Consider the following 27,295-nt stretch of genomic DNA (forward strand, 5'->3'; position numbering starts at 1 on the left):
GTTCCGCTTACCCGGAATGCACCCACAAATCATGAAGCTGATTGTTCTTGTTTTTTTTCACAACAACAGACCTCAAAGGTCTTCACAGTGAATAATCTACTTGCTTTGCAAGTAACACACAGCCTTGAAATTCTTGCACTTTGCACACTGAAGCCTTGACTGCTACAGTATGCTAGCAATCTTGATTTTTAATTTTTTTTGCTCCACCTCATGTTCAACTGATGTTATCTCATGAAAATGTATTTATCAACAAAAAAAAGTTCATCCTGAAAAGTAGAGTGAACAAATAATTCACACAAAACAGCTTTTTTTTCTTCTTCACAAGAATCATTGTAAATGGTGTTCAAAGTGCAACACGTTTACCACTCCTAGTTTCGATTACAAGTTTTACAATGTGTATTTATTTAATCTGTATTCCATTAAACAGTGAGCTCTTTTGAAAACTATTCACTTGTTTGTATTCTTACATGCAAACAAGATAGAGAAATGATCCCCTGGGGACAATTTGTGTACCTTTTCTTCAACTTAATTGTACCAAGGGGTTCAATTGTTAACCCTACAGAGTCCATCACAAAAATGTATACCTTGGAGCACAAAAGTACCTTTTTTTTTCTTTCTGAGACTGCGTACATTGTGAGCAAACTGAGCTTCTCGCAGGTGTTCTGGGACTTTGTGCCCTCAGGTGTGACGCATCTCTCCTGGGAGTTGGTCGATGCGCTCTACTCCCCGCGAAACAGATGGTGAAGCACGGACAATGAGTGGATGAGACTGACAAGTCAGGTAGCGATGGAAGGGGGGGGTCAAGGGTTTTATCTTCCAGATCTCACCTTTTGAAAACCTGCTGGTGAGGCCCGAAGGGATTTGGTGACCACGAGAGCACGTTTTTTCACATACTTTTAGTTCGGATGTTGATCACTGCCAAATTGCTCATTGTTAAATTTTTATTGACTCTAAAAATGTTTGTCTAGTGCATTCCCTGAAAGTAGCAAATGGTTTTCCATTAGGAAAGCTTCATTGAAGGCTTATGCAGTATGTGACGTTTTTCTGCCACCTGCTCTTGCTTCTTTGACCCACAGTAACCTCCTCCTCCTTTTACGTACTTTCATTCAGGCTTGGCGTGGCTTAAGAATTTAGCTAAATAGGCTTATACCTGTCAGACTCACCTGCTTTTGCTGCCGCCGCTGTCACTCGTGTGTTTTCACTTAGTGATATGCAAACACTCGGTTTGTAGCATCTGTAGTGTAAAAATGAATGGTGATTTGATTTTACGCATTTTGGATCACGGGTTAATTTTTAAAACTCAAATCGAGAAAGTGGATGAAAAGCATTTAATAAAACGATTTACATTCAATATTTAAATTGATTTGCTGCCAATGAATTAGAATAAAACGATTACTGGCCCTTCTCAGCAAAGCAATTAAAAGAGCGAGGCGAGTGCATAAACCGACGTCGTCATCATAGCCCCGCCCACTTTGTAACGTAGGCTGACGTCACCCGGTTTGAGCGTTACTTGGGAAAGACTGCATTAATTTGCCGAGCGGACTCCGAAAGGGAGAGCCAGCGATGGCTTCGCTCGGGCAGGACCGCCGTTACGGGCTGTCGTGCGGGAAAAACAGCAATAGCAAACTCGGACCCAACCGGACACTTTACCACGTCAAGCTCACCGACACCGCCATTCGAGCACTGGAGGCTTACCAGAACCTCAAGGTACCTGTGGCGCGTGCATACCGAACACACGCTCACTTATCACAAGTTGTTTTCCCTGCTTTATTATCTTAATTGCTACCTTTTTATTTCAAAATATATTTGTGTCATCCGTCAGCACTTTGCGCTTAACTTTACAAGCGAGACGCGCCTAATGAGAGACCATCATCGTACACACGCGCTTGTTTAAATGTTATTTTTTTTCTTTCTCTCTCTTTCACTCAGGCTAATTTACCAAGTGAGCCGACTATCTGTTTCGAGGGCAGTCAAGGGGTAAGGACATGATTAATTTCTATTTTGATTTTTTTTCATATCCCCTAACCAAATAATATTTTCGTACTTCATTTTACCACATTGGGGGGGGGGGGGGGGGGGGGGGGGGGAAATAAATTAACTCACCGCTCCACCGGTACAACTTTCAATTTATTTGTTTATGTACATTCATATACATTTGAAAAAAAAAAACATCTATTTTATAACGTATAGATGTCAAACTGAAGGCCCGGGGGCCAGATCTGGCCGACCATGTCATTTTACGTGGCCTTCGAAAGCAGATCAAGCGTGTCAACTTTCACAATGCTTGCCAAGCTCAATACCAAAATTTAAAGTTGTCATATGTAATAAATATGATATATTGATCGCAGCACCTGCAGATGGATTATTATGTTGAATCTTCCCGTATATCTGAGTTTGCCATCTCCGATCAAAAAATCGTAATATTATTAATCAAGTAGATTTTGCCTCCATAATGTTTTTCGTTGTTTATTTTACTGTATTTATCCATGAGACGACTTTGTACTTTATTTTAATTAGTAGTTTAATAATATTGTTTGCTACTGTACGAAAAAATGACAATGATCGATGCTTCCTCCCCGTCAGCAAAAAACAATGCCCTCAGCGACATTTTAAAATATGATCAAGGCCATAGTTTTTCCGCTATTGTGTAGCTGCAAAGTAGACTTTGCCACATATTGTATGTGCTGTAATGATCCATAATGGGGGTTTATGCTTACAGCTCATTGGAAGCTTGCAGGTTATTGGGTCAGGCTCGCTACTGTGGAGTGACAGGGAGTGAGTGACACACACACAAACTTTCACATTCTGAGTCACAAATGCAGTGAGGAGCATTCATCTGTCAAGCGAAAAGCCCCCCCCATGACGCACATTGGTTGCATTGCCTCGTGGGAAGTTAATGTTGCTCCCGGCGGGTGTTTACGTGTTAGAAACTTTTTTTTTTTTAAGAGGGGGAGGGAGAAGAGGGAGGGTTTCCAATAATCCAGAATCTGCAGCAAGCACCACTAGATCATATCTGTGTTTGTGTGTAGACTGCGTGTCGTCAGGGATAGCTACAGTTTGGACCTCAGGGAATGTTTTACTTTTCAGTAATTACACACGTTGGTGGGAAATAGCTGCAGCTTGCCAATGTTCCTGTCTGGACATGACTACTAACTAGTTGTGTCTACATGCCCCAATGTTATTAATATCATTATACACTTTCATAATATTCATTAGTGTAGCTGTGTGCAGACCCAACTTGAGAGTGAACTCAACTCAGAACAAGCAGCAGTTTGGTAAAGTGATCAAATCGTGATTAAAAAGAGGCTCTAAGGTGTTTAATACTAGCTACCCAATTAAAATGTAACATCATATTAAACATCAAAGACAATTACATATTCTGTATGTAGATTAAACATAACTTTTTTTTAAATTTTGAGTCTACTAGCTTGATGCTAACATAATAGTAAAGCTGTCACAAACGGTGCAGCAAAACATGTAGACAGACGGTATGTGAAAGTAGTTACAGACCTACTTATTTATCCGCTTTAAAAAATGACTAATGTTACTGCAGTTCATGGCTCCATGGACAAGTTTTTTCAGATTTTTTTTTATGTATGACTTACCTGGATGCACCACGATTGGACACCTGTTTGATGTAAATGCTCGTCGTGGTTTTTATCTGTAGTTTCCCTCCTTTGTTATTGCTACTGGATGACGGGAATTTCTACACAGTCATTAACCAAATGAATGTTTAGAGGTAATTAGGAGCCATAATACTCTGCATGACAGTGTCAGCTCTCTCTGTCTTGACTGACTCAAACGTGCATGCTTTTGTGTTAGTAGGCGGCAGAGGAGCGTATTAGCAGAGTTGATAACAATGCTCTCTCGTCTGTGTTTGTTAAGACCTAATGCTAGTTTTGGACGAGTAATACAACCTGTTGCAGTGCATGGTCCAGTCGTAAAGTCAACAAATAACCAGTTTCATTTTGCCTTTGCGTGTTTTGAAGTGTTTGCTTCTTGTTTTTGTGCTCAACGTTTTAAAGGCATGAGTTATTCATTTCCCGCAACACCCCCCAGTCCATTGTACAGCGCTCTTTAGCCTGGCAAGATCAGCTGAAATCCCCTGGGGGAACCATGTGTGTGTGTTTCCTTGCCTCTCATTTGAATAACAAGGAGCAAGGGAATGTGGCCTGTGTTTTGTCACCCGCAATGAATTGACTTCCTCATCCTAATGCATTACAGTCAGTACAGATGCAATGTACTGTACTCCATCCTGGAGGGTTCTTTTTCATAGGCTTGAGCACCATGGTTTAAAAAAAAAAAAAAAAAATCCCTGCTGTGCAGGTAACGGAGCAGAAGCTAACATTTTTGGCTCGAAGTTACGCAAGTCGAATAAAGTTTTGATTTTCTTTTTCCTTAGCTGATGATAGCTGATGGTTACAGGAAGTGCTGAATAATCAAAGTGGCTGGAAGCAGCAGAAGGCAAAACAACAACAAATTCTATTGTCCCCCTGAGGGAACTTGAATGTTACACTCCATTTCTTTGTACAGTATTTGAACATGTCACATGCCTAATGGATCCTGTGAGCATGCGAGTGGAGTGAATTTTGGGTTTAAGGATTCCCTGCTCTTGGAGAAAACTGGCATTCCTCCAACAACACAGTGACCACTGAGATGGTGGAAAAATGACTTCTGTGTGTGATCAAGCAGTTCATCTTGGCTTACAAGAATGGCGTCGCGTTTAATTCCCTCATGTGAAAATCCAGGGTGCTGGCTCAGGAGGTATAAAAGGCTGCTTGTTTCCCTGCCACACACACGTGTCAAAGTATGTGTAGAGCCGGCCTTGCTTGGGGGCCACACGGGGGTGGTGGGTGCGGGCGGGGGTTGCGCTGACCCACGATTTGTTGAAGTTGACAGTCTGGCCTCGAGCACCTGCCAGAGACAAATTCTTCTTGGCATCGGTTTTGGGGAAATCTCAAGGACGCTTCCTGACTTCTTCTCCCCTGCAGCATTGGAGCTTGTGGCTTTGTCTCTGTAAAACTGTAAATGGAAGGTGATTACAAGCTCAGTCTTGATTACATGCGCCGTCTCCCGCCGGAGGCATTCGCATTAATCACCCAGCATGTGAATCTGAGCAAGCGACACCAGCCGTGGACCCATCCGACTGAAATATTATATTAAAAATAAGTCGATAATGAAATAGAGATAAACAATTAGTCATGCAAAACTGGGTCAAATTAACTCAAGCTACTTTACTGTGGTAGCTGGTAAATAACATGATGAAAAATTACACAGTAACTATGCCTCTTTTAAAAACTGCATCCTCTGGATTGTGTCACAATCTTGGAATTTTTTGCTTTATCTGGAAAAAGTTTTTGTATTATAAAGCTTAAAACATTTTTATTTTTAGGCCTGCCTCATACCGAGTAGCATGACTGAATACGACTACGAACTTGTATTCTTTATAGTGATGGGAAAATGAAGCTTCACATGTACGTTATGAACCAGTTGTATTTTTTGACTCCTCTAGATGGCACTGTTTGAATAAAAGCGTTTAAGAAATGGCAAGTCAGTGTACGTTCACCCCGATGTTCAACTAATACTGCCATCTTGAGGAGTCAAAATATATTCCAACTGGTTTGTGAAGCAAATTCGAAGCTTCATTTCAATTACTAATTCTTTTATAACCATTGTTGACTTTTTGTGAAATTAGTCAGATTTTATTGAGCAGCCAGGGTGGAGATATGCATACCACTTTCCTATATCACAATAATTTAAATTTTTACGTGAATCAGCACTTTATTACTATATAAATCCTGTGACATCATCACGCTAAACACCAAAAGCCAAGGAAAATGAAAAGCACACGTGCAGTTTTGACTATTTGGAATATTTTTCCAGAAAAGTTAGGTCACATTCCAAATGTTATAACTTCGGGGCCAATGCAACGTAGATGTATTTTTATCTGTGTGTGATATTTCCACTGTTAAATTACTACTAATTTTTCACCCAAAGAAACACTGCCACCTTTTTGTACAGTTTGGTAAAAACGAGCTAAGCTAGCAAAATGCGTAATGACCCTACTAGGGTCAAGGGAGAGGCTATGCTCAGCCCAAAATGGCAACTAGTAGTCCTGGGAACAAATCTTCTCTTTTGTTGGGCTGAGACGAAGAGTTTATTTGCCAGCGGCGAGGATGAGGAGGCAGCCAGGCTGTCTGGTATGTGTGTGTGTTTTATGACCTGCTTTTCCTTGTGTGTCACTGAGAGCTCATCCTTTTGCCTTGCTCCTCCTCGGCCTTGCGACTGGCAGAAATGTTGATTACACCCTAGCGAGAAAAGCTCAGCCTCCAGTTGCTCACGCTGGATTAACACACGCAGTCACACGTGGGGCGCGTGTATTGTGAATCCAGCCGAGGGTGGCTCGTCTCCCGCTGCTAACAGACAGCGGTGGTGGCGACAAGTTTCTCTCCCACCTCCTTTCTCCTCCTCCCCCCCCCCATCGAACCAGAGAGGCGAGGCAGTGCCACGGCTCTGGAGTCCAGGAGGCCGGAACAAAAGACGGCCTGTTTTCAGAAGGCCATTACTCAGGCTGCAGAGGATATGGAAACAATAGGCTGCATGAGTTCTACACCCCGACACCACATTCAACTAAAAGCTCGCAGGAAACTTAAGCCCGGTGCACCGACAGCAGTCTCTCACAGTTTTTGTTCCATCAACTTTATAGTTTGATAACGCCAGGAAAAGGAGCCTTTTCCTGTCCTGTGCGCCAAGACATTTCTGATGACTGAGAGTGAAACTAATACCATTTCTGTAGAAATAAAGATTTCCTCTCGGCTCATTCCATTGAAATTTATGTCCATATATAATCAGAATACTCATTTTTAGATTTTTGCCCTTCGACGTGCCCACTTCATTTGGAAGATGAGTAATTTTCATTTTTTTTTTTCTGCCTGATGTTGCTGCTCATGTAATGTTTCCAACCTAGGGAAGGATGGAAATGGATTAGCTGTGTCCACTGTTTTTAGCGCCTAGTTAAAGTGGAGCGGCAACACATGTTTTGTAAGGGGCTTGTGCCAGAAACAATCTTCTGATCCGTAGATCTTTGGAGAGTGTTATGTCACTGTGGAAGTTTTTAACACTTCGAAGGTCGCAGAAGACGACATAGGAGTAAAAGGGTCGGAAATGACTTGGGAAAAAACACTTAGCAGAGTTCAACAGTGATCAGATTGCGCCAGCAAGCCACATGAGACTATTCTGCTGACCAGCGCCAAGTCTCCTCCACGTCCTTACAAAAGGGTCACAATGTTTATCTCGAGAGCTTGATTACTCTAAATGGGGGAAAAGGAAGTCCATCAAAAACCAAAATAGTGTCATTTGTATGATTATTATCAGTCAAACCCTGGGGCCAACCAACCAGTGGACTTTGACCAAGAATTTTACGAGCATTAAAATGACAACAAAGCAGACTATATTACAATAACAAATGTTGTCCAATCAGCTATTTTTTTTTTGTTTTAAATGTTGAATGTGAAAGATTCTAGTGAAGGCTATGTGACCCAGATTCAAATGGCTTTCATCTAATTGTGTGAACTCCTCTTGTAAAACATTTCCACTACAGAATAGTGGTGCTCCGAATGCCAGGCCACCGATTGTGGTCGGCCGATTAACGTGGAGTACATGATAGGCACATGCCTTTCTTTCATTCCCCATCACAAAAAACGACCTCCCGCAGCTCGTATTTTGCAGCCTGAGTGTGAAGTGTAGCATTCCCTCCCACTTTCCTTAACACTGCAGGTTACAAACCTAACCAGTCACTGTATCATAAAATGATTTTCTGCACTCTCAAGTTAAACAATATGTTTTTTTTATTTGTTGTGGCGGTTAAAAAATATCAAGGTCCATAAAATCCCCGTTCATACTAAACTGCAAAATTGAGTGAAAATGAATATTACGTAATTACGCCTGTAGTTAGTCATGGTAAAGCAAAAAACGAGCACAGTGCTGTGTATTATAGCACATTAATGCCATTTCCAGAATTTTTTTTTTTTTGTGTGTAATCCCACTAACAAGCAAAAAGTGCTGAACGTAACCTCCGTGGTGGCGGTCATAAGTGGAGATGAGGTTTGACGGCTCAAGACATAATCATCATGGTCTAATTAATTACTTCTTGAGGTTGACCCAGACCCTAAGTCAATTAAATTAAAAATAACATTGCGCTTAGACCAGCGGTGTCAAACTCACGCATTGTACTCATAGTTTCTTTCGGAGGGCCATTATGACAGTCTAGTAAAAACAAATAGAAGATGAATGGTAATAAAAATTGCTAACAATATTTGTAGTTTTTAAAAGTGAAGAAAATTGTCATTTTCGTATTGACACATGAAGTCAATGCACAATTTGTCTTCGCGGGGCACATAAAATGATGTGAGGGCCGTATCTGGCCCCCGGGCCTTAGGTTTGATACTGATGGCTTAGCCACAATTCTTGTCTAGCGTCGACGTGTCTATCCGCACTCTCCTCACCGCCTCTCCAAATAAATCACGTGCGGCCATGTGCTCCCAGTTAGAGAGGCTGGCTGTTTTTTTTAACAAGGCCAGCACAGTTTTATAGCTGAGTGGAGATCGGACTGCTGTCCTCCTATGAAATGGCATTTTTCCACACCACATATTTTTGCTCTAACTACCACCCACACATTTTTTAAATTCCTTTTTTTTTTTTTTAATAGGGAAGTTTTACAATTGTTATTCTTTGGTGTGCCAGTAAGGTGACCTTTGCACAACTGCCTAATGCCTTATGAACGTTTGCAATGTGTTTAGCTCTTGTTCTTTTACTCTGCGCCAATATAAACAACAGCGCCAAAGATTAGTCAGATGCTTCCCTTGCATGCTTTTCTCTCGGAAAGCAAGATTGCACATTTCAGAGACCGTTTTACTATCATGGTGGAGTAATTTTTAGCATTTTCTCAGTTATTCCTTTAGGTAAAAAATTTTTTAGGCTTGTACATGATTTAAAATTTATTGGTTAAGTCTGTTGTCTTAAATTTAGTGGTAAAAGTAAAAAGTGTACACAAAGTAGGATAGCCACTGAAAAGCAACACAATGATGATACACTTTTTTTAAATCTTAGAAATCAGAGGACATCAGAACTTGACCGGTTGTGGTGAACCTTCATGTTCTGTTCAGTTTGTGTGCATCGTGTACTCTAACTAATTGCTTGTGAAAGTGAATCAATCACAGAATGCAAACGTAACAGTGGTTCAGTAACAAATGTTTTCTGACCTCTGTCTCTTGAAAAACACATCCGGGATTAACCCTATACACAAGCTTACTCCAGTGTATGGCAGAGATAAATAGTACACCGTTCTAAAGTGTTATGTCACATGCTAAGATGAGCCACCTGCGAGTTAACTTTCATAGGAAACCACATGAAATTTGATTGAAAGACTTGCAAAATCCTGCAAGTCAAGACTTGTGCAGCTGGCAGATAAGAATGAAGTGAAACTCACAAACGCTGAGTCGGCTTGTTCTGAATGTTATTGTTAGCTTTTCCAACAGACCTTGCATGTATAGGTCACTTTTGTTTTCAAGTCACCTAATTTAGCTTTTCTCCCTCGTTTCCTTTACAGTACATTAAGCTCCCAGCTCCCACAGCGGAATCGCCAAATGCGCTTCGGGTCTTCTCCTTCTATTTATCCAGCGACTGTAAAGACCAGCCACAGGCCAGCTTTGACTGCATCCATCAGTATGTTTCAAGGTAGGAAGCCGAAGAAATGCAGGGAGTACTCTCAAGGTTGAACAGAAAATTTATGTATTTTTATGTATTTATTTATTTATTTATTTATTTATTTATTTTAATTATTTATTTTTTATTTTATTTATTGTATTTTTATTTTATTTTTGTTTTTACCATCCCTGTCCAAAACACTTCCCATCTGTCTTAATAACTCTGACATCCTTATATGTCCAAAAATATTAATAATTGAAAATTGTAGCACACTTATCACATCACATTTCTTGTCTTGCAGAAATAAGCCCATTTTCAGTTTCTTGTCTTGTTTGTCATTTTCTAATAAGTATGAAGAGGAAGGAAACAAGCACTTCTATTTGTTTAGGGAAGGGCGAAATTCAATCTTCATTCTTTTATTCAGCGTTTTAACACGTCCTATCTCGTATGCTCGCTTTGGCCCCACCAGTGAGTTGATATTTCCAAAAGAAAGTGTGCAGTCATGCGTGCAAATGAAGCAGCCCAGCCATTTCACGTGTGACGCATGACTTTTGTCCTAGAAGAATTTTGCAAGGCAGCCGTTTGAAGCCAGGTTTGACCAAGCTAAGCTGGAGGTTTTCCACAGGCCGTATCCTGCCATGAATCTTTTGTCTTGATACCACGTAGCACACCGGGCTATATCCAGTCTGTGACATAACATAAAGTAACCACGGCCATCTTGGCCAGCTCCGGCTTCAAACCGCACTGTTGCCCTGAAGTCTATGTCGGTACGCCGCTGTGCTCACTGGACTTTGTCTTGACGGCGTTGACAGCTTAAAGCTCCTACAGCTCAGCGGCTTTCTTTTGGTCTTGTTGGTTTTGCAGTGATGGCCGCCAGCAGCTGGAAGGGCAAGGAGTCATCCAGGACAAGATCACCGTGTGCGCCACCGAGGACTCCTACCAGATGACACGCGAGAGGATGTCTCAGGTCGAGAAGGATAGCTGGAGCCGTTCGGCCATTGAGATAAAACCCGGAGCCACGCGTCCCAGTGAGTGTTCATGACTCACAACCCAAAAGTCATTTTGGGCCTCAGTGTTTTTATATTACTGTGAAGGGACTTGCCTCACAGACACACATACTATCCTCCAGTGGTGACAGTTTGACTCAAGAACAGATTGTGTATCATTTAGTGCCAGTATTTTCTATAGGAAAATAGTTATGAAATGCAAAAGCCATCTTGGAATGGATTGGATTCAATTTTATTTCCTGCAGCAGCTGGGTGATGTATTGGTTAGAAGGTCGGCTTCATAGTTCCAGCTTCCAATCTTGGCTCAGGGCCGCATGTGTGGAGTTTGCATGCTCTCTCCATGCTTGTAATGTGCTTTTTGCAGCTACTCCAGCCACATTCCATTTTAGGTTCATTGAGGGCTGAATTGTTTATAGGTTGTTTATTATACGTGTGCCCTGTGATTGGCTGGCAGCCAGCCTGGGAGAGGCGCTAACTCAACCACGATTTTAATGGTGGATATGGATAGATGGTTTATAAAAATGGAATTCACCAAATTTCCAACTTGGCCGTTCTTAATGGTTCATTTTCTACTGGAAAATCCCAAAGATTACAGACCATCAAAAACTCCACCGATGCTACACAGTGCTATGTTACGCTTAGCTTAGCTACGGTGTACATCGATGCCCCTAAGAAATTTAGGAATTTTAGTTCTTGCTCAATCCCAGTGAATATTTTAGACATATTTTGTATAGAATTTCAAATGTTATGACTACAAACATTTTATTAGTGCTCAGTTAGTCAAAATCTTATCTGTTTTTATTATTTGACTTATCAGTAAGCACATGTCTGCGGTGTGATATCAGTTTTCCAGCATTTTTTTTTTTTTTTTTTTTTACCCATTGCTTGCCAGTGAAATTCCATTGACGATAGCATCTGGCTTTTGAAAGAAAAAAGACACACTTGCCCAGAGTGACATTTGAAGAGTGCGTCTTTAAACTATTGTTGCAGATGTAAGAATCCAAACGTCATCATAAGTTATTCCCTCTTATTTTTATTTGATAGGCCCATAATTCCCAGTAATGTTTTTTACGTACATCAGGAGGGAAAAAGTAAGCAATGGGATTGCTCACATCTGAAGACACATTGACGTTTTCTATCAGATGGTACGAATCATGAGCATCGTGCATCGTAAATTAAATGTGCAGTTATGCACTTGCCAGCTTCTTTCTTCTCTTTTATTTCTCCACTTCAACCCTGGCTGCAGTTACGCAATTTTCTTTCCTGGCAGGACTATCAGACCCCCGCGTGGTGCCGAGCTCCAGACTCTTGCTCAAACTGGTTGCTTTTGACCACACTTGGCCTTTGTAGATTGTGTATCAACTTTTTTGAAGGTGAAGATGATTGCCGTGCTCTTGTAACTTTTGGACCTTCTCTTAAACAACCTGAAGAAGAGTCATATAATTGTCCATAGGCCTCATTGTTTCATTCTTCCCTTAAGTTTTGCAAATGTGATTTATGTCTGACTTTGCAGATAACATAGCACATACGGTGACCTTCCAAGTACAGCTTCATGCGTAATAAGATTAGCAAGGGGAGATAGCTCTCACCCGTCCGTGCCCTAACATGCCCTACAAGCTGTCTGCTGAAGAGATCAGTTTCACCTGGAAGACAAATGGCTTGCGTGCACTTTGGAGGTTAATAGCTGTTTTTTTATTTTTTTTTGGGGGGGGGGTGAGGTCGTCGTGGAGATAGTGCGGCTAAATACGATTATCAGGTAGTTTTTAGAATTTTGTCTGCCTTATTTATCTGCTCCTCTAAGCTCATTGAAAAATGTGTACTGGATATTATTTGTGCCACTTTTCTTTGTTCGCCAAAAATGTTCATAATTTAAAATATAAATATAAAGAAACTGCATGTCGTGGGTAAACAACATCTCCGTAGCCTTTGTGTTAGTTGAATAAAGACATTTTATTTTGCCTGAAATGGTCCTGTTTAGTTTAGAAGACAAAGTGATAGCTACTGTGCGGTGACTTTCTGTCTTCAACGTGAAGTAATAAAATATTAGTATTAATTTTCACGTTTGATTCATATTTGAGATGATTTGAGTAATTAGCTGATATTAGACAGCAAAATAAATCCTGAATTGGAAGTCGTTCTGCGGAACTTTAATTGCCAAACACAATTCTGGATGATGGGTCACTTATGATTGATTTGAATGTCACTACAAATCACAGATATACCATTCCAGAGTGCCATCATAAAACTTTTATTAACTGTACTGGCAATGTTTTTTGGAACTGCCATCACACTTGAGGACTATAAAAAGCTTGATTTGATTAGAGCTGCTAACCTTTTTATACACGATGGAAGCTTAGCTGAGGTTGACCTCTAAATCCTCGACAGACATGTCACCACGTCATCGCAAGTTCCACATCCATTTTTATATTGTTACCATCACACGTTTCCCATTTTGCCTTTTCTATTGGTCAGGTAAAAGCGTCAAGATCCATAAGAGGCCGCCCATTGTGTCTGCATCAGACGGCAGCTTCTGTAAACCTGTGTCAAGTCGCTGGAGCAGCAGCATGGCCTCGGTCCACCAGAAGCCCCTCAGGGAGCGCATCATTCATCTACTGGCTCTAAAGTCCTACAGGAAGCCGGAGCTCCTGCTGTGGCTGGAGAGAGAACGGGTCGGTCCCAAGGACAAGGCAGAGCTCGGAGCTATATTGGAAGAGGTATGAGGAAGAGCATATGCTCATCGGACACTTCATTAGGTACACCTGCAACCGGATTGTATCAACTCATTTCTTATTCTAAATTGTTTTGACTGTTCTGTTCATGATAAGTTTGTTGTTTTGTTATGATGGCATTCATACATGTTTTTATAGACTTGTGTGTTTGCATGCACGTAATTGGGTCAATGCGACTTATCTCTGCAGACGTGTTTGTTTTGGGAACAGGACAATTTGTCTGTAGTTTGTAGTAGATCAATTTAACCTCAGAGTCTCATCCCGTTAAGGACAAATTTCAATTCTGAAGAAATCCAGAGTTACTCATCAGAATGAGTGCAAGTGTATTGCTTATGACAACAGTGGATGAGTGTGGGCTAGAAAGATGAAAATGGAGGCCGGGGTTTGTTTAATGGTCGTTTAATTGTATTTCAGGTGGCAAAAGTGAACCCCAAAGATAGCAGCTACCTCCTGAAAGACGACTTCTACAAGTACGTGCGGCGAGACTGGCCTGGCTACAGCGAGGAGGAGCGACAACTTGTTAGCAGGTTGTTGTTGAGGTGTGTTTGACGTGTGGACAAAAGAATTGCAGCTGTTCTCCCATGTGACTCTCTCATGTTTATTTTCCTCCATCTTTTGTTCCTGTCTGTTTTCAGGAAGTCGCAACCTCCCGTGCACGGCCACTCGAGGAATCCTCAAGCCGATGAATCGATCGGGAAACCATCCGGGGATAGAATGCCGCTGCAGCACAGTCTGACAAAAAACCCACTAGTGGTGAGAAGTCAGCGTCATGTCTTAGGTTTGATTTCATCACTTGTAGATGATCTCAATCATGCATCTGTGTTGATCTTCCAGAAACGCCCCATGCCTACTCATAGTCTACAACCTCTTGCAGCAAAGAGACAAAGGCAAAATGATCACAGGACGCAACAGCAGCCAGTCACCAACGGACTTTTAAACAATAAGGGAGCACCTGTCGCCGATTCTCTTAGTTTCCACGCCAAACCTGATTTCCAAAGGACTAATAATACTTTAGGGAGCTATGTTGGAGACCACCAGCACGCTTCCCTTTTAGCGCTTAACGTGTCAAGCACTGCAGACATACCAGTGACTGATCAGCACAGAACCAAAGCGACGAGCCCCGAGCCACCTCGGGCTGAGTCGGACTGCGCTCAACAGCAACAGAAGAAGAAAAAATCCAAAAAGCATAAAGACAAGGAGCGGGAAAAGTTGAAAGACCACCAGGACAAAAGGTGGTCAGAGGAGAGTCTGGATCTCAAGCACGACCAGGACAAACTTGGAAGTAAGGCTTTTTTTTTTTGTTATTTTATTACATTTCAAATGTCATAATCAGACTGTCAATCAAAACTCTCGCAATTTACCCCCACCACTGAGCTCCCGAATCAACATAGGTAGCCGCCCAACGCATTTAGCCGACATAATCTCCTAAGTATAGGTGTGTTTGCACCCCTAAGCTCCCTCTCTCTGGAGTGTTGGGCCTGTTATGTTCCCGACTCACTCAACAACAGCTCTTGAGCTCCCTAAAGCGACGCCTCCCCTGATGCCTCCCACCTCTGAACTCGTCTGCGTCTCCTAGATGGACGTGTTAAAGTGTTATGCGCTGCGGGGTTATTTGACTGACTCATGCTGGTAATATCTTAATCCATTATGTGTTGTGTGTGGGTTTTTTTTTTTTAGATTGTGACATTACTAATGACATTGACTTGGTGGAGAAACCGGAATATGTGAGGTAAGTTTGAACATGTTGTGATTTCTTACATTTTACTGAAACTTCCCATATCCATGATGAGTATTACATTTCCACTAATAGTCAGCAGATGTGATAACTATTTTTTTAAACAGTCTTGCAAGTACAGTATATTACAATTTCTATTAAATAAAACTGAAGTTTAGGTGACACTTTTGGAAGACTAAAGAGTGGCGTGGAGCAAGCATGTTGGAGGTGTGGTTTACTGTAGTCTAAGTTTAAAACCAGCAATGGACGCAGAGAAGCAATTCTGTCCCATAGTTAGTCGTTTTAAAGAAAAATAAAGTGTCAGATTTGGCAAATTTTCAAATTACTTTTTTGTTCAACGTTAGGATATATCTGTTGGCATAGTCATATTAGGCGTTTTATTGTATTTTTGATGGAAGACATTTTACATTAATGTGTAATATGTTTTTTTTTAACCCTTATATTGTTTATAGTATTTTATTTTTGTTAGCTAGCCCCGTCCTAATACGTTGCAGTTTACTGGAGCAGGATTTAAAATATGTCAGTCAAAGGCCGCCGTCTTGTGGCACAAAATAGAATTGCAGCATCCTGAAGTGCAGTGAAAACGTCACAAATGAAATCGTTTTAGCGGGAGTGGCGTTCTGTGACTGCTTGTGATTTTACAATTTTTGCCACACACTAAATCAGATGTCTATTTACAGCGCCTATGTCAGGATCACAAGCGTAGAACAACGTCAGCGGTACCAGGAGGATTTCAACGCAGAGTACGACGAGTATAAAGATCTGCACACCCGAATCGCCACCATCACTCACATGTTTGTTCAGCTCGCGTCCAAGATCAAAAGCATGTCGCCCGGCACCAAAGAACACAAGGTGGATGACTTTATCTACTTTATTGATGGATTTTATGCTGCCATACTAAAACTTACTTAAATTGTGTTCTTCTACTTTTAACAGGTGATGGAAGATCAAATTTTAGAAAAATACAACAAGTATCGAAAAGTAAGAAACATTACTCCAGATTAGATCTAGAATACTTGGTAGTTATTCTCATTTAGGATGTTCGGTTATTTCTGTCCAATTAAAATTTTTGTCGATTGTGTGCACAGAAATTTCCGGGTTACCAGGAAGAGAAGAAGCGCTGTGAATATCTGCACCAGAAACTGTCGTTCATCAAGCAGCTCATCGTGGACTACGACGTCTCTCAGGGCTCCTCGTAGCGCCGGCTCTCCCTTTGCGTTGGATTTGTGCAACGGAGGGATTTTCATGAACAATGTTAGGTCCACGAGCAGATTTGTTTTTTTCTCAATTTTCTCTCACAAATCGGTCCAAGAAGAAATATGTTCGACTCAGCAAAAACAGCCACCAGGAACACTGGAAGCTATGTTAATGCTAACCAGAAGCGCCTGTTCGATTTATCAATACACATTAGAGTTGCCTCCTTTGAAATGTTCCACGAAAGCCTTCTGGTCTGCTGCTTTGCTAGTGCCTCTTATCTCTTCTGCTCTTTTGATATTTTCTTTTTTTTTTTTTTTGACGATACACTAAAACAAAATGTTATATTTGTATAGTTACAAGCCCTTCATCTCTAGCAACTCTACTGTTTAATTGCAGCGTTTTTTTTTTTTGTTTGTTTGTTTTTTTTTAATGGCCTCCGAAATGCACTTGTTTAATTCAGGAGCCAGGGAACTTTTTCAGCTTTGTATAAAGTCCTCCATCTTAAATTCATGAAAATATATGATGCAAAGATCAAATGTTGTTTATTATTATGTTCTGTGCATTTGTCATTTTATTATTTCCCTTCTGGGGTTTAATTTGTAGAAAGGCACGGCAGGCCGGATTAAATGCTAGGGATCCCCTACCGCTAAACTAAAGTATTTATTGAGCGCACTTTCACATAATTGACTGCTGGTGGAATATATCAGGCGGCATGATTAAACCTCCGTCCAATGATGTGGAACAAAGTATTTTTCTCTGATCTGCTAATCTATTTATTTTAAGACCTTCTTACGTCCTCTTCCAGGCCTGTGTAGATTATAAATCACATGATATTTGCGAAGAGGGCGAGCTGAATAACCTTTTCGCCTTATGTAACTCAAAGTGACTAGTCCCTTTTACATTGCCTACATTTCCGGTTCTACCATAAACGGCACTAATACAGACTTGAGGTGGGAATTCTGCTTTTGGAGTACCAGTGTGGAATAATAAAGGCAGTGTCTGACCAGTGTTTCACCCATCACACCATACTGTCATATGCAAGTGCATCTCAATCAATTAGAATATTGTTGAAAATGTAAAATGCCAAAAGTTCAATTAAAAAAAAGAAAGTTTAACAACAATAACCCCAAATGTACTTTTACATTAACTATTGAAGGGCTCAAAAAGAGATGGCGCATCTAAACCGCAGCTTGTTCCCGCTCTCAAATCTCGCGACATTACTTCAGTGCATCGTTTCCATGGAGACAGCCGTTGTCATGACGACGGGTACAAGCTAAGTTTGACGTTTAGTTTTGTACGTTGCGATGTGTTCGGGAGTTTTTTAAGCCTTGATTCGTTGGCGAACATTTCAAGCACTACACTTTTCTAATCCATTTTAAAAGGATACAAATTCGTAAGTACACAAGCTGTTTATTAGCTCGCCAGCGTAGAAATTCAAGGTGTTTTGCTATGAATCGTGCTTTTTGTTTTTCTCGGTTAGCTTTAGCCCATGCAATTTAATAGCTATGAGAAGTCTTGATCTCAGTTGTATGGATTTTGTTTAGGGGTGTCAATGAGTGAGGAAAAAAGTTCAACTGAGTCAGAAACGACCGCTGCAAGCAGTGCAAGAAAATTCATAAAGAAACCAGCCACGATTCACCTGACAAATGCCGCACAGGTAAGCACTACATGACAGTGTTTCTTTATATATATATAGTGCAAATTTTAAAATCCTATATATTCTCAGAGCTACGTTTTTTTATTTTTTTTTTATGTGTTATTTATTTGTGTTGCATGTTATCTGTGTCGTCTTGCAGCTTCCAGAGAACACTAATTGCCTGGCGTGCTCAGATGACAGCGCATACCTCAGCCTGGGTCATTCCGGTGGCTTTTCGGTGTGGTCTGCGAGGACGCTTAGCCGTGAGGCAGAGTGGTTGCAGGAGAGAGTCGAGATGACTTCCATCCACATGAGCTGTGCCAGTGAAAATGCATATTTGCTGGGCACGATTGATGACATGGGTTGGGCATTGATTTCATTAGATGACCTTTAGGCACCATTTGTGTTTCCGTCTTCCATGCCAGTGAAAATTGAATCGTGAAATCGGTGTCTCCCCAGGTGTCGCCAGAGTCTTTTTGTATAACTTAGAAGGCATTTATTCCTTTAGTGTTATTAACATGCTGGTGAGTTTTGTGAAAACAGCGCCTTGGATACGTTCATATAGAATGTGTACAATTATTTTTTCCTTATGTCAGGATGATATCAACAAGAGGAGTGTTTGCTTAAATTTTGAACTATCCAAAGGAGGTGAATATGGCTCTATTATAATGAGGTGTAAGTTGTCTTACTATTTTCATTTTATCATTTCGTCTCTGAAATTGTGTTTCAGACTTCATATTTGAACTCAAAATTCAATATCTCCTTGCAGGCAACAATGAAATTTGGCTCGAAATCTATTATTTTCCCGTACATGACTGGCTGAAAGAGTTAAAGGTAGTATAGTATAGTTTGATATTGTAAATACAATATTGTTTACTATCCCATTATTTACGTATGTTCAATATTTCCAATTTTTTATATGGGAGGGAAAAAAGGCCCAATTTGAATCATGATTGTGTTTTTTTACAGGATCCCAAAATCTCAGCAAACATGAAATGGTCTCCTGCTGTCCGGGTGAATCGACTCAACCCATCAACAGGTTTCTATCAAATAAACATCCGACAATAAAATATTATTGAATGAGAAATAACCCAGCATGCTTTTGTCGTTTTGCAGCAAACGCCACAGAGGTCCCCAACATCTTGTCTTACTTTTTAGTTTTGGATGAAACAAACGAGCCACCAAGGTAAAACAACCCCTGAAGGAAAGAGGCTGAGAGAGGCCATTATTAATCTTGCAGAATCTTTTCCAGACACTGCACTACACATTTCCTTCTGCGCTGTGGGCACTCTGATGAAAAGACAAAAGCAAAGCCAGGTTTGACATTGTAATATTTTTTTCAAGACATCCTATTGGATCATATCAGTTGACTTCTGTGTACTACGTTTTAACTTCTACTCGATGTTCCCTCCTTTCCTATTCCCTCCCATCCATCTCATAGGCTCCCCACTTGCTCTCTGTTTTTGGTGGACTGGAAGTTACAATCTTCTCTACCTGATGCTATCCAAAACAGCAAAGGCCAAACACGGTCAATGCAGATCTTGAATACATCTTGAATTTCCAAACAAAAACCATAAAGCTCCATCACTAACATTTTGGACTTGTTTCGGAGAAGATCCCGAACCGCCACCGTTGGTGCTGTGGCCCAATTGGGCGGAAATCATCTGCTCCGCCGTCAGTAGGTGCACTCGTTTCATTGCACTCGGCCTCAGCAATGATTTGCTGTGTGTCTGGGACAGGCTCTCTGGTGAGTATGTCGAACAGATAAAAAATCAATAGATTTAGTCAGGATTAAGATGGCACACCACATCTCCAATTTTGATTTTGATCCTACCAGAACCAGACTATACACTTGTACTATTTTTCATTTGTATCCCGAGGCCCTCTTTGGAAACAAAATAATTTTCAAGAAAGAATTCAATGTTATTTTATCTATCTCTCCTCTGAAAGACATTTTGTCTTGTAAACCCAGGGGACATGTGCCAGTAAAGATATCATTGAAGTTGTTAGAAGAGTCAACGGAGGAGATGATTGAAAAGATTAAGTACAAGGGATTTTGTGACTCCTGCCAAGTCTCTTTTGTTGCTTTTGTGCCAGACGCTCAGCAGGCTCGAGCGCTATTCGCTTTTTCAAACGAATCAGCGTGCTTGTTTGTGTGCAGTCTGACATTACAGCATAAAGATCTGCAGTAAGTCGCTTTTCCTTAAAATGAAATATTTTTTGTCTTTTTCCTCAAAAATATTACAGATTTTAATCTTTTTTTGCCTTTGCCTATAAAATCTTCAAACCTCAAGTATTTACTGTACCTAATGAAGCGTCTGTTGCACGTGCACACCTTTGACTTAAGTCTCACAAGCATGAGCTTCAAATTTCACTTTAGCAGAAAAGGTAAACGAAAACAGCGTGATTTTGCGAGCCAGCTGCTGTGACATCTGAAAGAAACCCCCTGCAGCTCTTCTCCGCAGCTGCACGCTTTACTATTGCGTGACCCGATGAAAGATATATTTAGCATTTTCCTCAGAGGAGCCAAAACACTATAATGAGGCTCAAAAGCATTTGAATGACTGCCAAGCTCACAAACATCTGTCAACTTATTATTACCTTCAACTCCTATTTTTTTTTCCCCCTCAGGCTCTCCGTTGTCTATCTCAAGAGTATCATCAGAGGGTGCTTTACTCAGGCTGCACTTTGTGGATTACTGGCCTGCGTGCTCCGATACTACCCCGACTTTAACGCCGGGTGAAGTTCACCTTGTGACGCTTTACGAGAGCGGCGCCGTTCATGTCATAAGCACGAGGCAAGGAGCGGCAACCAACATTGGGCAGCTCTTGCCAAGGTTACCTCAGTTGTCAACTATTAGAACATTGCGGGGGTTATACACATTTCAATTTGTCTTATTTCACGCACAGGCCGAAAGACAGCGGTGACCAGCCCACTGTTATTGCATCGGTACCATTCCTGCAGGGCTTGGTAGGAAAATAGTTTATTTAAAGCAGACATGTTAACTACGTCTCGCAAATTCTGTTTTTCTTGTGGGTTTCTGGAAAAGTCAATGGTGGTGTGCCGAAATGGAGAAATGTTCCTGCAAGATGTCGTCAACCGAGCCACGGTGTGCGTCTTGAGCTTTCCTGCTCACCATCAATTGGCTTGCCCCTCTAATCCCATCTATTCGCTGAATATCAATCAACGCATTCTCTTTATTCGAGGTACAAATCCTGGAGAATTGTTGCTTCCATGCATAGTCCTTTTTTTTATTGAACTACTGGAATAAATGAACTTTTCTATGATGTCACAGTATCACTGATGTGATTATCACACGGAAGGTTCGTGCGTCCCCTCCAGGTGACCAAGAGCCCACCTCCAGCGTTTCCTCCCTAGATGATCCAAATCAGAGTCAGAGCCACAGTCTGCTCATGCTGCGTTTTGACGAGCATGACGCCATCAAGCCGTATGTTGTTTCGCATCCAGAATATCCATGGCAACAAGAAAGCAACGTATTAATCGGGGAGGATGCCTGCAACTTGTATCTTGAGCAAAGGTTTGAATCGTTTCATCTCAATTAAGTGTTAAAATGCAATTTTTATATTACACATTTCTTCTGTTTTCATTTTCAGAGCTCTGTCAATGGATGAGAGGCACAAAGCTATTACGCAGACTTGGAAGCGACTGCGGTGTGCTACCACCACATAAAAGCCTCATGGACAGAGAATCATTTATATTTTACACAGAGGTAACATTTTCACAAAAAATACACACTCAGTCGTATTTTGATTTTGACGTGTGGATCGTAATAACCCACCATTTTAGATCGCATGTGAAAATTGTTCCATGCCGTACTCGCAGATTTCATGAAAGCCCTCTGACCTTGACTTCCTGCTCATAAATTGTATGAGATGTTGTTGTGTGTTTGAATAATGCAACTCATCTTTTATGTATGGTGTTGAACATGGAGTATATGGGATAAAAAAAAAAAAATTCCATGTGGATGTGATCTTAGTCCGCTTCTAATTTGGGATACAGCTGGACTTATTCTAGCTATCTCTGTACATTCCGGGGGGGTAAGATGGCCTTTGTCATTTGGTCATCGACTCAGCACTGATAATCCCCTCGAGGAGCCATTAGAGCCGATTCTTTGAAGATGAAGCGTGCTGACATCACGTCTTTGTGCATCTTTGTGTAGCGTACTACACAACACAGCGCTTCACTTTCTCACGTGTGCTTGTTTTGTACCCAAAAGGGACAGCCGAGTCACAGTGAGCACTTTTAATCACAACTTACATTTTTTGGGAAGCAGGGAAACAGATCATTTGCGACTAACTTTTGAAAAAGAAAAAAAAATGTGGTTAATTAAGTCGTTTTTTCTGCAATGTGGCTGGTATGGCCAATTTAAAACTTTTAACGACTTGGATATTCAAAACAATGTAGGGTTTTGTTTTTGAAATAAGAATGAGATTTTTTACTTTTTCTTTCTTTGCCCAGACAGCTTGTTTTCCCAAAAAGTTTTTTTTCAATGTAAATACAATTTTTTCCAAAAACAATTCCATTCATTTTATACTTGTCCAATTGTTCATTTTTTTTATGTATAATTTAAATTTAAAAATGCTTTATATTGAGACCTCCAAAAATGGTAGGATCAACTAACATTGTACACACAAATACAAAACAATGCAAAACAATTTACTCGACAAGTCAAAATGTCATTTTTCTCTCTTCACTGAGAACATACAATCCAAACCAAACACAACTAAGCATGCCTGTATGGACTTTGCTTTGTGTGTTACAATTGTCTGTACATATAAATATATACAAATAAAAACTAATATCAGGCAACCCAATTGTCCCATTTGTATTCCCTTCATATGATGCTCTCCAGATCTTTGTGTACAATGTTGCTTGTTTTCAGGAAGCGGTTGTCAGTCTCCGGCGTCCCGCTATCACACATCGGGGAGGTCTCCTGGCTACCGGAACTCGCCTCTTGTTTCAGCATAACAACATTTGGGGAGCTGGGAAAAGATCCGGTTATAACCGTATTGGTGTCCGTGGCCGCTCGTGAACTGCAGTGGGACCTGCGGAGAGGACCCTTGCGGAAGCGAATGGTAAACAGGCCGTAGATGAGCGGGTCCAGGCAGGCGTTGACGAGCCCGAAGATGAACAGGAGGTGGGTGAGCGAGTGGGAGACCTTCCCTTCCAGGTCATCAGGGAAGAACCAGTACCACAGGCCGAGCATGTAATAGGGAGTCCAGCAGATGATGAAGGAAGACACGATCACCACGCTCATCTTTAGAGTCCTCATGCGAGCTCTGGGGATGTTGTTCTTGGAGCAGCGCAATTGGACCTCAGTGGAGAAAGCTTTTAGAAGAAGTCAACAAAGGTCATCAAAAATACACGCATATATTAATAAAAATAAAACTCACCGCTGTCCCTTTTCAGGCGCTTGGAGATCTCAGCGAAGATCCTGGTGTAACACGTGATCATGATAGCCAGGGGCAGCAAGAAGAGGCAGAAGAAAGTGAACATGTTGTACGCCGTCTCGTGCCAATGGCTCCCAAAACTTCCTCGTGTGGTGCACTGCGTGAAGTCCTCGGGGTACTTGATGGTCACGTTGTGGAACAGGAACAGCTAAGTTGGAACATTTAGATTTTAATGTACTGAATCTTCATTTTAGGCAGCTGCTCTTGTGTTTGGTATTTTGAAATGATCAAAATTTCAATCAGAGTTTGGTTTGTATGTCTTTAAACGTATTTTTGATTTTAAGTGAGCTGACCTGAGGGATGGAGAGCAAAACGCTCATGGTCCACGCAACCACCAGCATGAACTTATTCCTCTTCCGGGCCTCGTTGATGGCCAGCGGGTTGAGAATAGCCGACTGGCGGTCCAGGCTGATCACCACGGTGACAAAAGCGCCCGAGTACATAGCCAGGAGCTTGAGGAACATCAGGAGCCTGCAAGCAAAATCGCCCGCCAGCCACTGCACCGTGATATTCCACGCCGCATCCACGGGCATCACCACGAACGTCACCAGGAGGTCGGCTAGCGTCAGGTTGACTATCAGAACCCGGACGTGGGATTTGCGCTTTCCGTCCACGTAGGCGACACGCAGCACAGCGAGGTTGCAGAAGGCCGACACGCCGCACAAGATGAAGGTGACGATCACCCGGACTTTGGCGGCAGTGCTGAAGGTGGGCAGCTCCAGGCATGGCGACGACACGTTGCAGGTGACGTTAGCGGGCTGGAGCTCGGTAGATACTTGATACATACTAGCACTCATTTTCTGGAGGAGGACGCATTCTTCACAACCAGAAGAAGAAATGATGGGTGAGTCACACACAAATCCTTTTACAGGCTTAATGTCAACATCTCAAGTCATATGCGTCAGTTATTCCCAACCAATGTGCAGTGTTGTCACAGCTACTCATTACTTGGCTTTAAATGTAACTTAATTAAGTTACTGATTACTTGTTAAATCTGTAAAGTATGTAATCAGTAATGTAATTAAGGGTAACTGGCAAAGACATGCAGTTGCGTAACTTAAGCCGGTTGTGTTTTGCATCTCAGCTTTTTGTATTAAGTGTGAAATAATCCCTAATGTACATTTCCTGTCTTTTTACAGTCTTTACTCCTGGCTTAGACGTATTGTTATGTAAGTCTGGAGTAATAGTGCACGTGGAAAACTAATCACGGCAAACATGCATATGGTGAATAATCCGCGCAATAATTGTAAGTACTATAAAGAAAAATCTGCAATGTACTGAACCCTCAAAAAATGAACTACTAATAGCGAGGGACAGCTGTACTGTGTACATCATTACGAAATTTGCATTTAGCCACCAAAATGCCTTTTTCGTTCTTAGTTTTTGTGTCTATAGTTTAAAGTGTAAAAGCAAAATTAACATCAAAGTCACAGTTCTATTTTCACAAAATGTCTTGTTTTCTCCGCTTTTTGGTCAGAAACCGCAGCTTTTGGGAAGCCAACCAATGTTATTTACTATAGAGTTGGAAACATGTACATTTGTACTACACTGCACAAATAGCATCCAATTTTGTCCCACTAAATTTGCAATAAATATACAATAAAATAAATTGCATGCATTAATCAAGTGATGCAATGGTCCGATATTCTATCCAAAATAATTTCTCAGCTTCAGTGGAAATTCACAAGAAACTGTACTTACTCGCTGTGCAGAAATGTGCTTCCATGCATGTTTGGTAAGAATTGCAATAAAAGAGCGAGGGGAAAAAACTCTTGCAATAAACGCAGCCTACAAATAAGAGTCGAGTTCAGTATGAAGAGCTCCTCTTTGAACGCACGCACGCAAACATGCTCACCCTCCCACATGCAGCCTGGGTGCCAATGAGGGAAGAGCATAGGTGTGGCCTTACCTCTAAACATCCTGAAATAGAAATTGTGCAGTACTGTCAATTTTTATTACTACATTGAAAATAAAGCTGGTAAATGTGCAATAATAAACAATTGATTGTGAACAGATTTTAATTCTGCCTGTCATACATTAACATAATAATATATTATTATTATTATTATTATTATTATCACCTTTATCTCCTTGCACGTATGCCAGTTATTCCCGGATGTGTCCAGCTGGATTAATTTCCCGAGGTGCATTCATAGGAGCTGGTCAAGGAACACGCTGACCCAAAATAGGTATTATCTTGTCATCATACCTCCCTTTCAATAGAAGCTGGGTCACATTTGATACTGTTTGAGCTGTTTTGTTTCTCTTGTCGTGACGAACGGGAGGCTCATGGCAACATGTGGTTTAGCAAAGGTCATGAAAGGAACGACCTGATGCGCTCATCCAGATGAAAAGGTCACTTGTAATGATGTTTTGTAGGGGGGCAGTATGGTGGAGGAATAATTAGCTGACACACATTTGTAAGATTCTATGGTTCCTATAAGTTGGAGCCACACTATAAGTGTGTCACTCCGCGCCATTGTAGCCACAGCCACAAATTCAGAAAAGCTGAAATAGTTTCACACAATATCCCCGCAATTTAGTAATACATAGTTCTTGTCTTCCATCATTACGTGCTAAGCAACAAATCTCCGAATTGGTCATCCACATTGTCCTAGATCGTGTCTTCATCCGTTTACCCACTGACTCACACACAGTCGTCATACACAGAACATCGTGTTCGCCCATTAGTCGGGAATGCGGTTCATTCCATTTCCTCACTGAGTCAACGCTCTTCATGGCATTAACATTATCATGCTTTTAATTGTTTCCTTTGGGCCAAAACCAGGCGGTGGCACTCTTTTTTGCATGCTACATTTAAACAATCTCATTAGTAATTATATATAGTACAGCAATATGAGACTATCTAATTAGACTATAATTAGAACACAATTTCTAGCATGACTCCGCTTATGCGTCATTTTTCTTTGTCAGATACATAATGAAACGTTTTTTTGGTGTTTTTTTTTTAAGCGTGTGAATTAAGACTTAACAGTTAATTTAAATCAGAGAATTTTTTATGGATCAGTTTTTAAGAGATTGCTGGGCAATTGTCAATGTTTACCTAATAATTACTCCATCCCTGAATACTTTTTCTTCCCTTGGCACTTGTTTTACTACTAATTCACATGACATAGCCACATTGAGCGATAGCATCTAGGGTCGATGCAACGGACAAGGCCATTAGGTAATTGCCACTGAGAGGCTGCGTGTGTGACATCACATCGCCTCGCCTTTGGCTTCATTTTGCATTAGCTGTACTACTCGGGCAGAACTAAAGGATTAAGAGGCAGAACGTGTACAACGAAGTCAGTGATAGCGAGTGTTGGCAAGAGAGTGCGGCATGGAAAACAAGCTATTCAAATGATATTTCACGAATCATGTGCAGCTGTATGTTTTTGACTGCATTGGCTGCAGGTGCCATCAGAAACAAGCAAGATAATAATCTAGCATATATTATCTAATTAGGGCTAATGGAATGATAATGACTCACAATCAATCCAACTGCCATAAAAGAGGCCAGATTTGCTATTTGAAAGATTCCCAAAATGGCTCATAGGGAAATTAGTGCTTATTAATGTTCTATTATGCAAAAGTCTATCTTAAATCCTGGTGTCTTGGAATATTGGTATCATAAAGAAGCCAGTCACATATTCAACTGTTTCAATGTGGTATATGCGTATAATATATTATCAGATATTATATTTCATTTTCACAAATCGATAGTATTGGTAATTTTGGGTCCATCATTTTATTTTATTTTATTTTATTATTATTTTTTTTTTACAAATTACTGACCAGTCTATATAACGTGT

The 27,295-nt window shown here is 41.0% G+C and overlaps 3 protein-coding genes across 3 annotated transcripts; 2 read left to right on the plus strand and 1 right to left on the minus strand.

Moving 5' to 3' along the window:
• The first annotated feature begins 904 nt into the window (after positions 1 to 904).
• Positions 905 to 17,382, plus strand: LOC125967523 (RNA polymerase II elongation factor ELL2). The gene is made up of 12 exons (XM_049718701.2): positions 905 to 1,707; positions 1,930 to 1,977; positions 9,608 to 9,735; positions 10,570 to 10,733; positions 13,185 to 13,426; positions 13,856 to 13,980; positions 14,077 to 14,194; positions 14,276 to 14,723; positions 15,119 to 15,170; positions 15,857 to 16,028; positions 16,113 to 16,157; positions 16,265 to 17,382. The coding sequence occupies exons 1-12, from the start codon at positions 1,564 to 1,566 to the stop codon at positions 16,373 to 16,375; spliced, it is 1,797 nt and encodes a 598-aa protein (XP_049574658.1). The 5' UTR covers positions 905 to 1,563; the 3' UTR covers positions 16,376 to 17,382.
• A 114-nt stretch (positions 17,383 to 17,496) lies between these two features.
• wdr93 (WD repeat domain 93) lies at positions 17,497 to 25,106 on the plus strand. Its single transcript, XM_049718703.2, has 16 exons — positions 17,497 to 17,766; positions 17,918 to 18,030; positions 18,170 to 18,371; positions 18,469 to 18,533; positions 18,606 to 18,684; positions 18,779 to 18,843; positions 18,979 to 19,048; positions 19,126 to 19,195; positions 19,262 to 19,326; positions 19,451 to 19,537; positions 19,625 to 19,756; positions 20,641 to 20,845; positions 20,919 to 20,979; positions 21,059 to 21,215; positions 21,352 to 21,547; positions 21,624 to 25,106. The coding sequence occupies exons 2-16, from the start codon at positions 17,926 to 17,928 to the stop codon at positions 21,697 to 21,699; spliced, it is 1,635 nt and encodes a 544-aa protein (XP_049574660.1). The 5' UTR covers positions 17,497 to 17,766; positions 17,918 to 17,925; the 3' UTR covers positions 21,700 to 25,106.
• Positions 22,865 to 25,303, minus strand: LOC125967527 (putative gonadotropin-releasing hormone II receptor). The gene is made up of 4 exons (XM_049718708.1): positions 25,182 to 25,303; positions 23,774 to 24,297; positions 23,424 to 23,628; positions 22,865 to 23,358 (listed from the first exon to the last, which is right to left on the minus strand). The coding sequence occupies exons 1-4, from the start codon at positions 25,204 to 25,206 to the stop codon at positions 22,865 to 22,867; spliced, it is 1,248 nt and encodes a 415-aa protein (XP_049574665.1). The 5' UTR covers positions 25,207 to 25,303.
• Positions 25,304 to 27,295: the final 1,992 nt, after the last annotated feature.

Source organism: Syngnathus scovelli, chromosome 4 (genome assembly GCF_024217435.2).
Source record: "Syngnathus scovelli strain Florida chromosome 4, RoL_Ssco_1.2, whole genome shotgun sequence".
NCBI classification, from domain to species: Eukaryota; Metazoa; Chordata; class Actinopteri; order Syngnathiformes; family Syngnathidae; genus Syngnathus; species Syngnathus scovelli.

Coding starts and splice junctions, on each gene's coding strand:
- LOC125967523 (XM_049718701.2), top strand. CDS start 1,564: ATGGCTTCGCTCGGGCAGGACCGCCGTTACGGGCTGTCGTGCGGGAAA. Junction 14,724..15,118: donor CGACCAGGACAAACTTGGAA/GTAAGGCTTTTT, acceptor TTTTTTTTTTAG/ATTGTGACATTACTAATGAC. Junction 15,171..15,856: donor GAGAAACCGGAATATGTGAG/GTAAGTTTGAAC, acceptor GTCTATTTACAG/CGCCTATGTCAGGATCACAA.
- wdr93 (XM_049718703.2), top strand. CDS start 17,926: ATGAGTGAGGAAAAAAGTTCAACTGAGTCAGAAACGACCGCTGCAAGC. Junction 18,372..18,468: donor GGGCACGATTGATGACATGG/GTTGGGCATTGA, acceptor GTGTCTCCCCAG/GTGTCGCCAGAGTCTTTTTG. Junction 18,685..18,778: donor TGGCTCTATTATAATGAGGT/GTAAGTTGTCTT, acceptor ATCTCCTTGCAG/GCAACAATGAAATTTGGCTC.
- LOC125967527 (XM_049718708.1), bottom strand. CDS start 25,206: ATGGAAGCACATTTCTGCACAGCGA. Junction 23,629..23,773: donor TTTTGCTCTCCATCCCTCAG/GTCAGCTCACTT, acceptor GTTCCAACTTAG/CTGTTCCTGTTCCACAACGT. Junction 23,359..23,423: donor GCGCCTGAAAAGGGACAGCG/GTGAGTTTTATT, acceptor TTCTTCTAAAAG/CTTTCTCCACTGAGGTCCAA.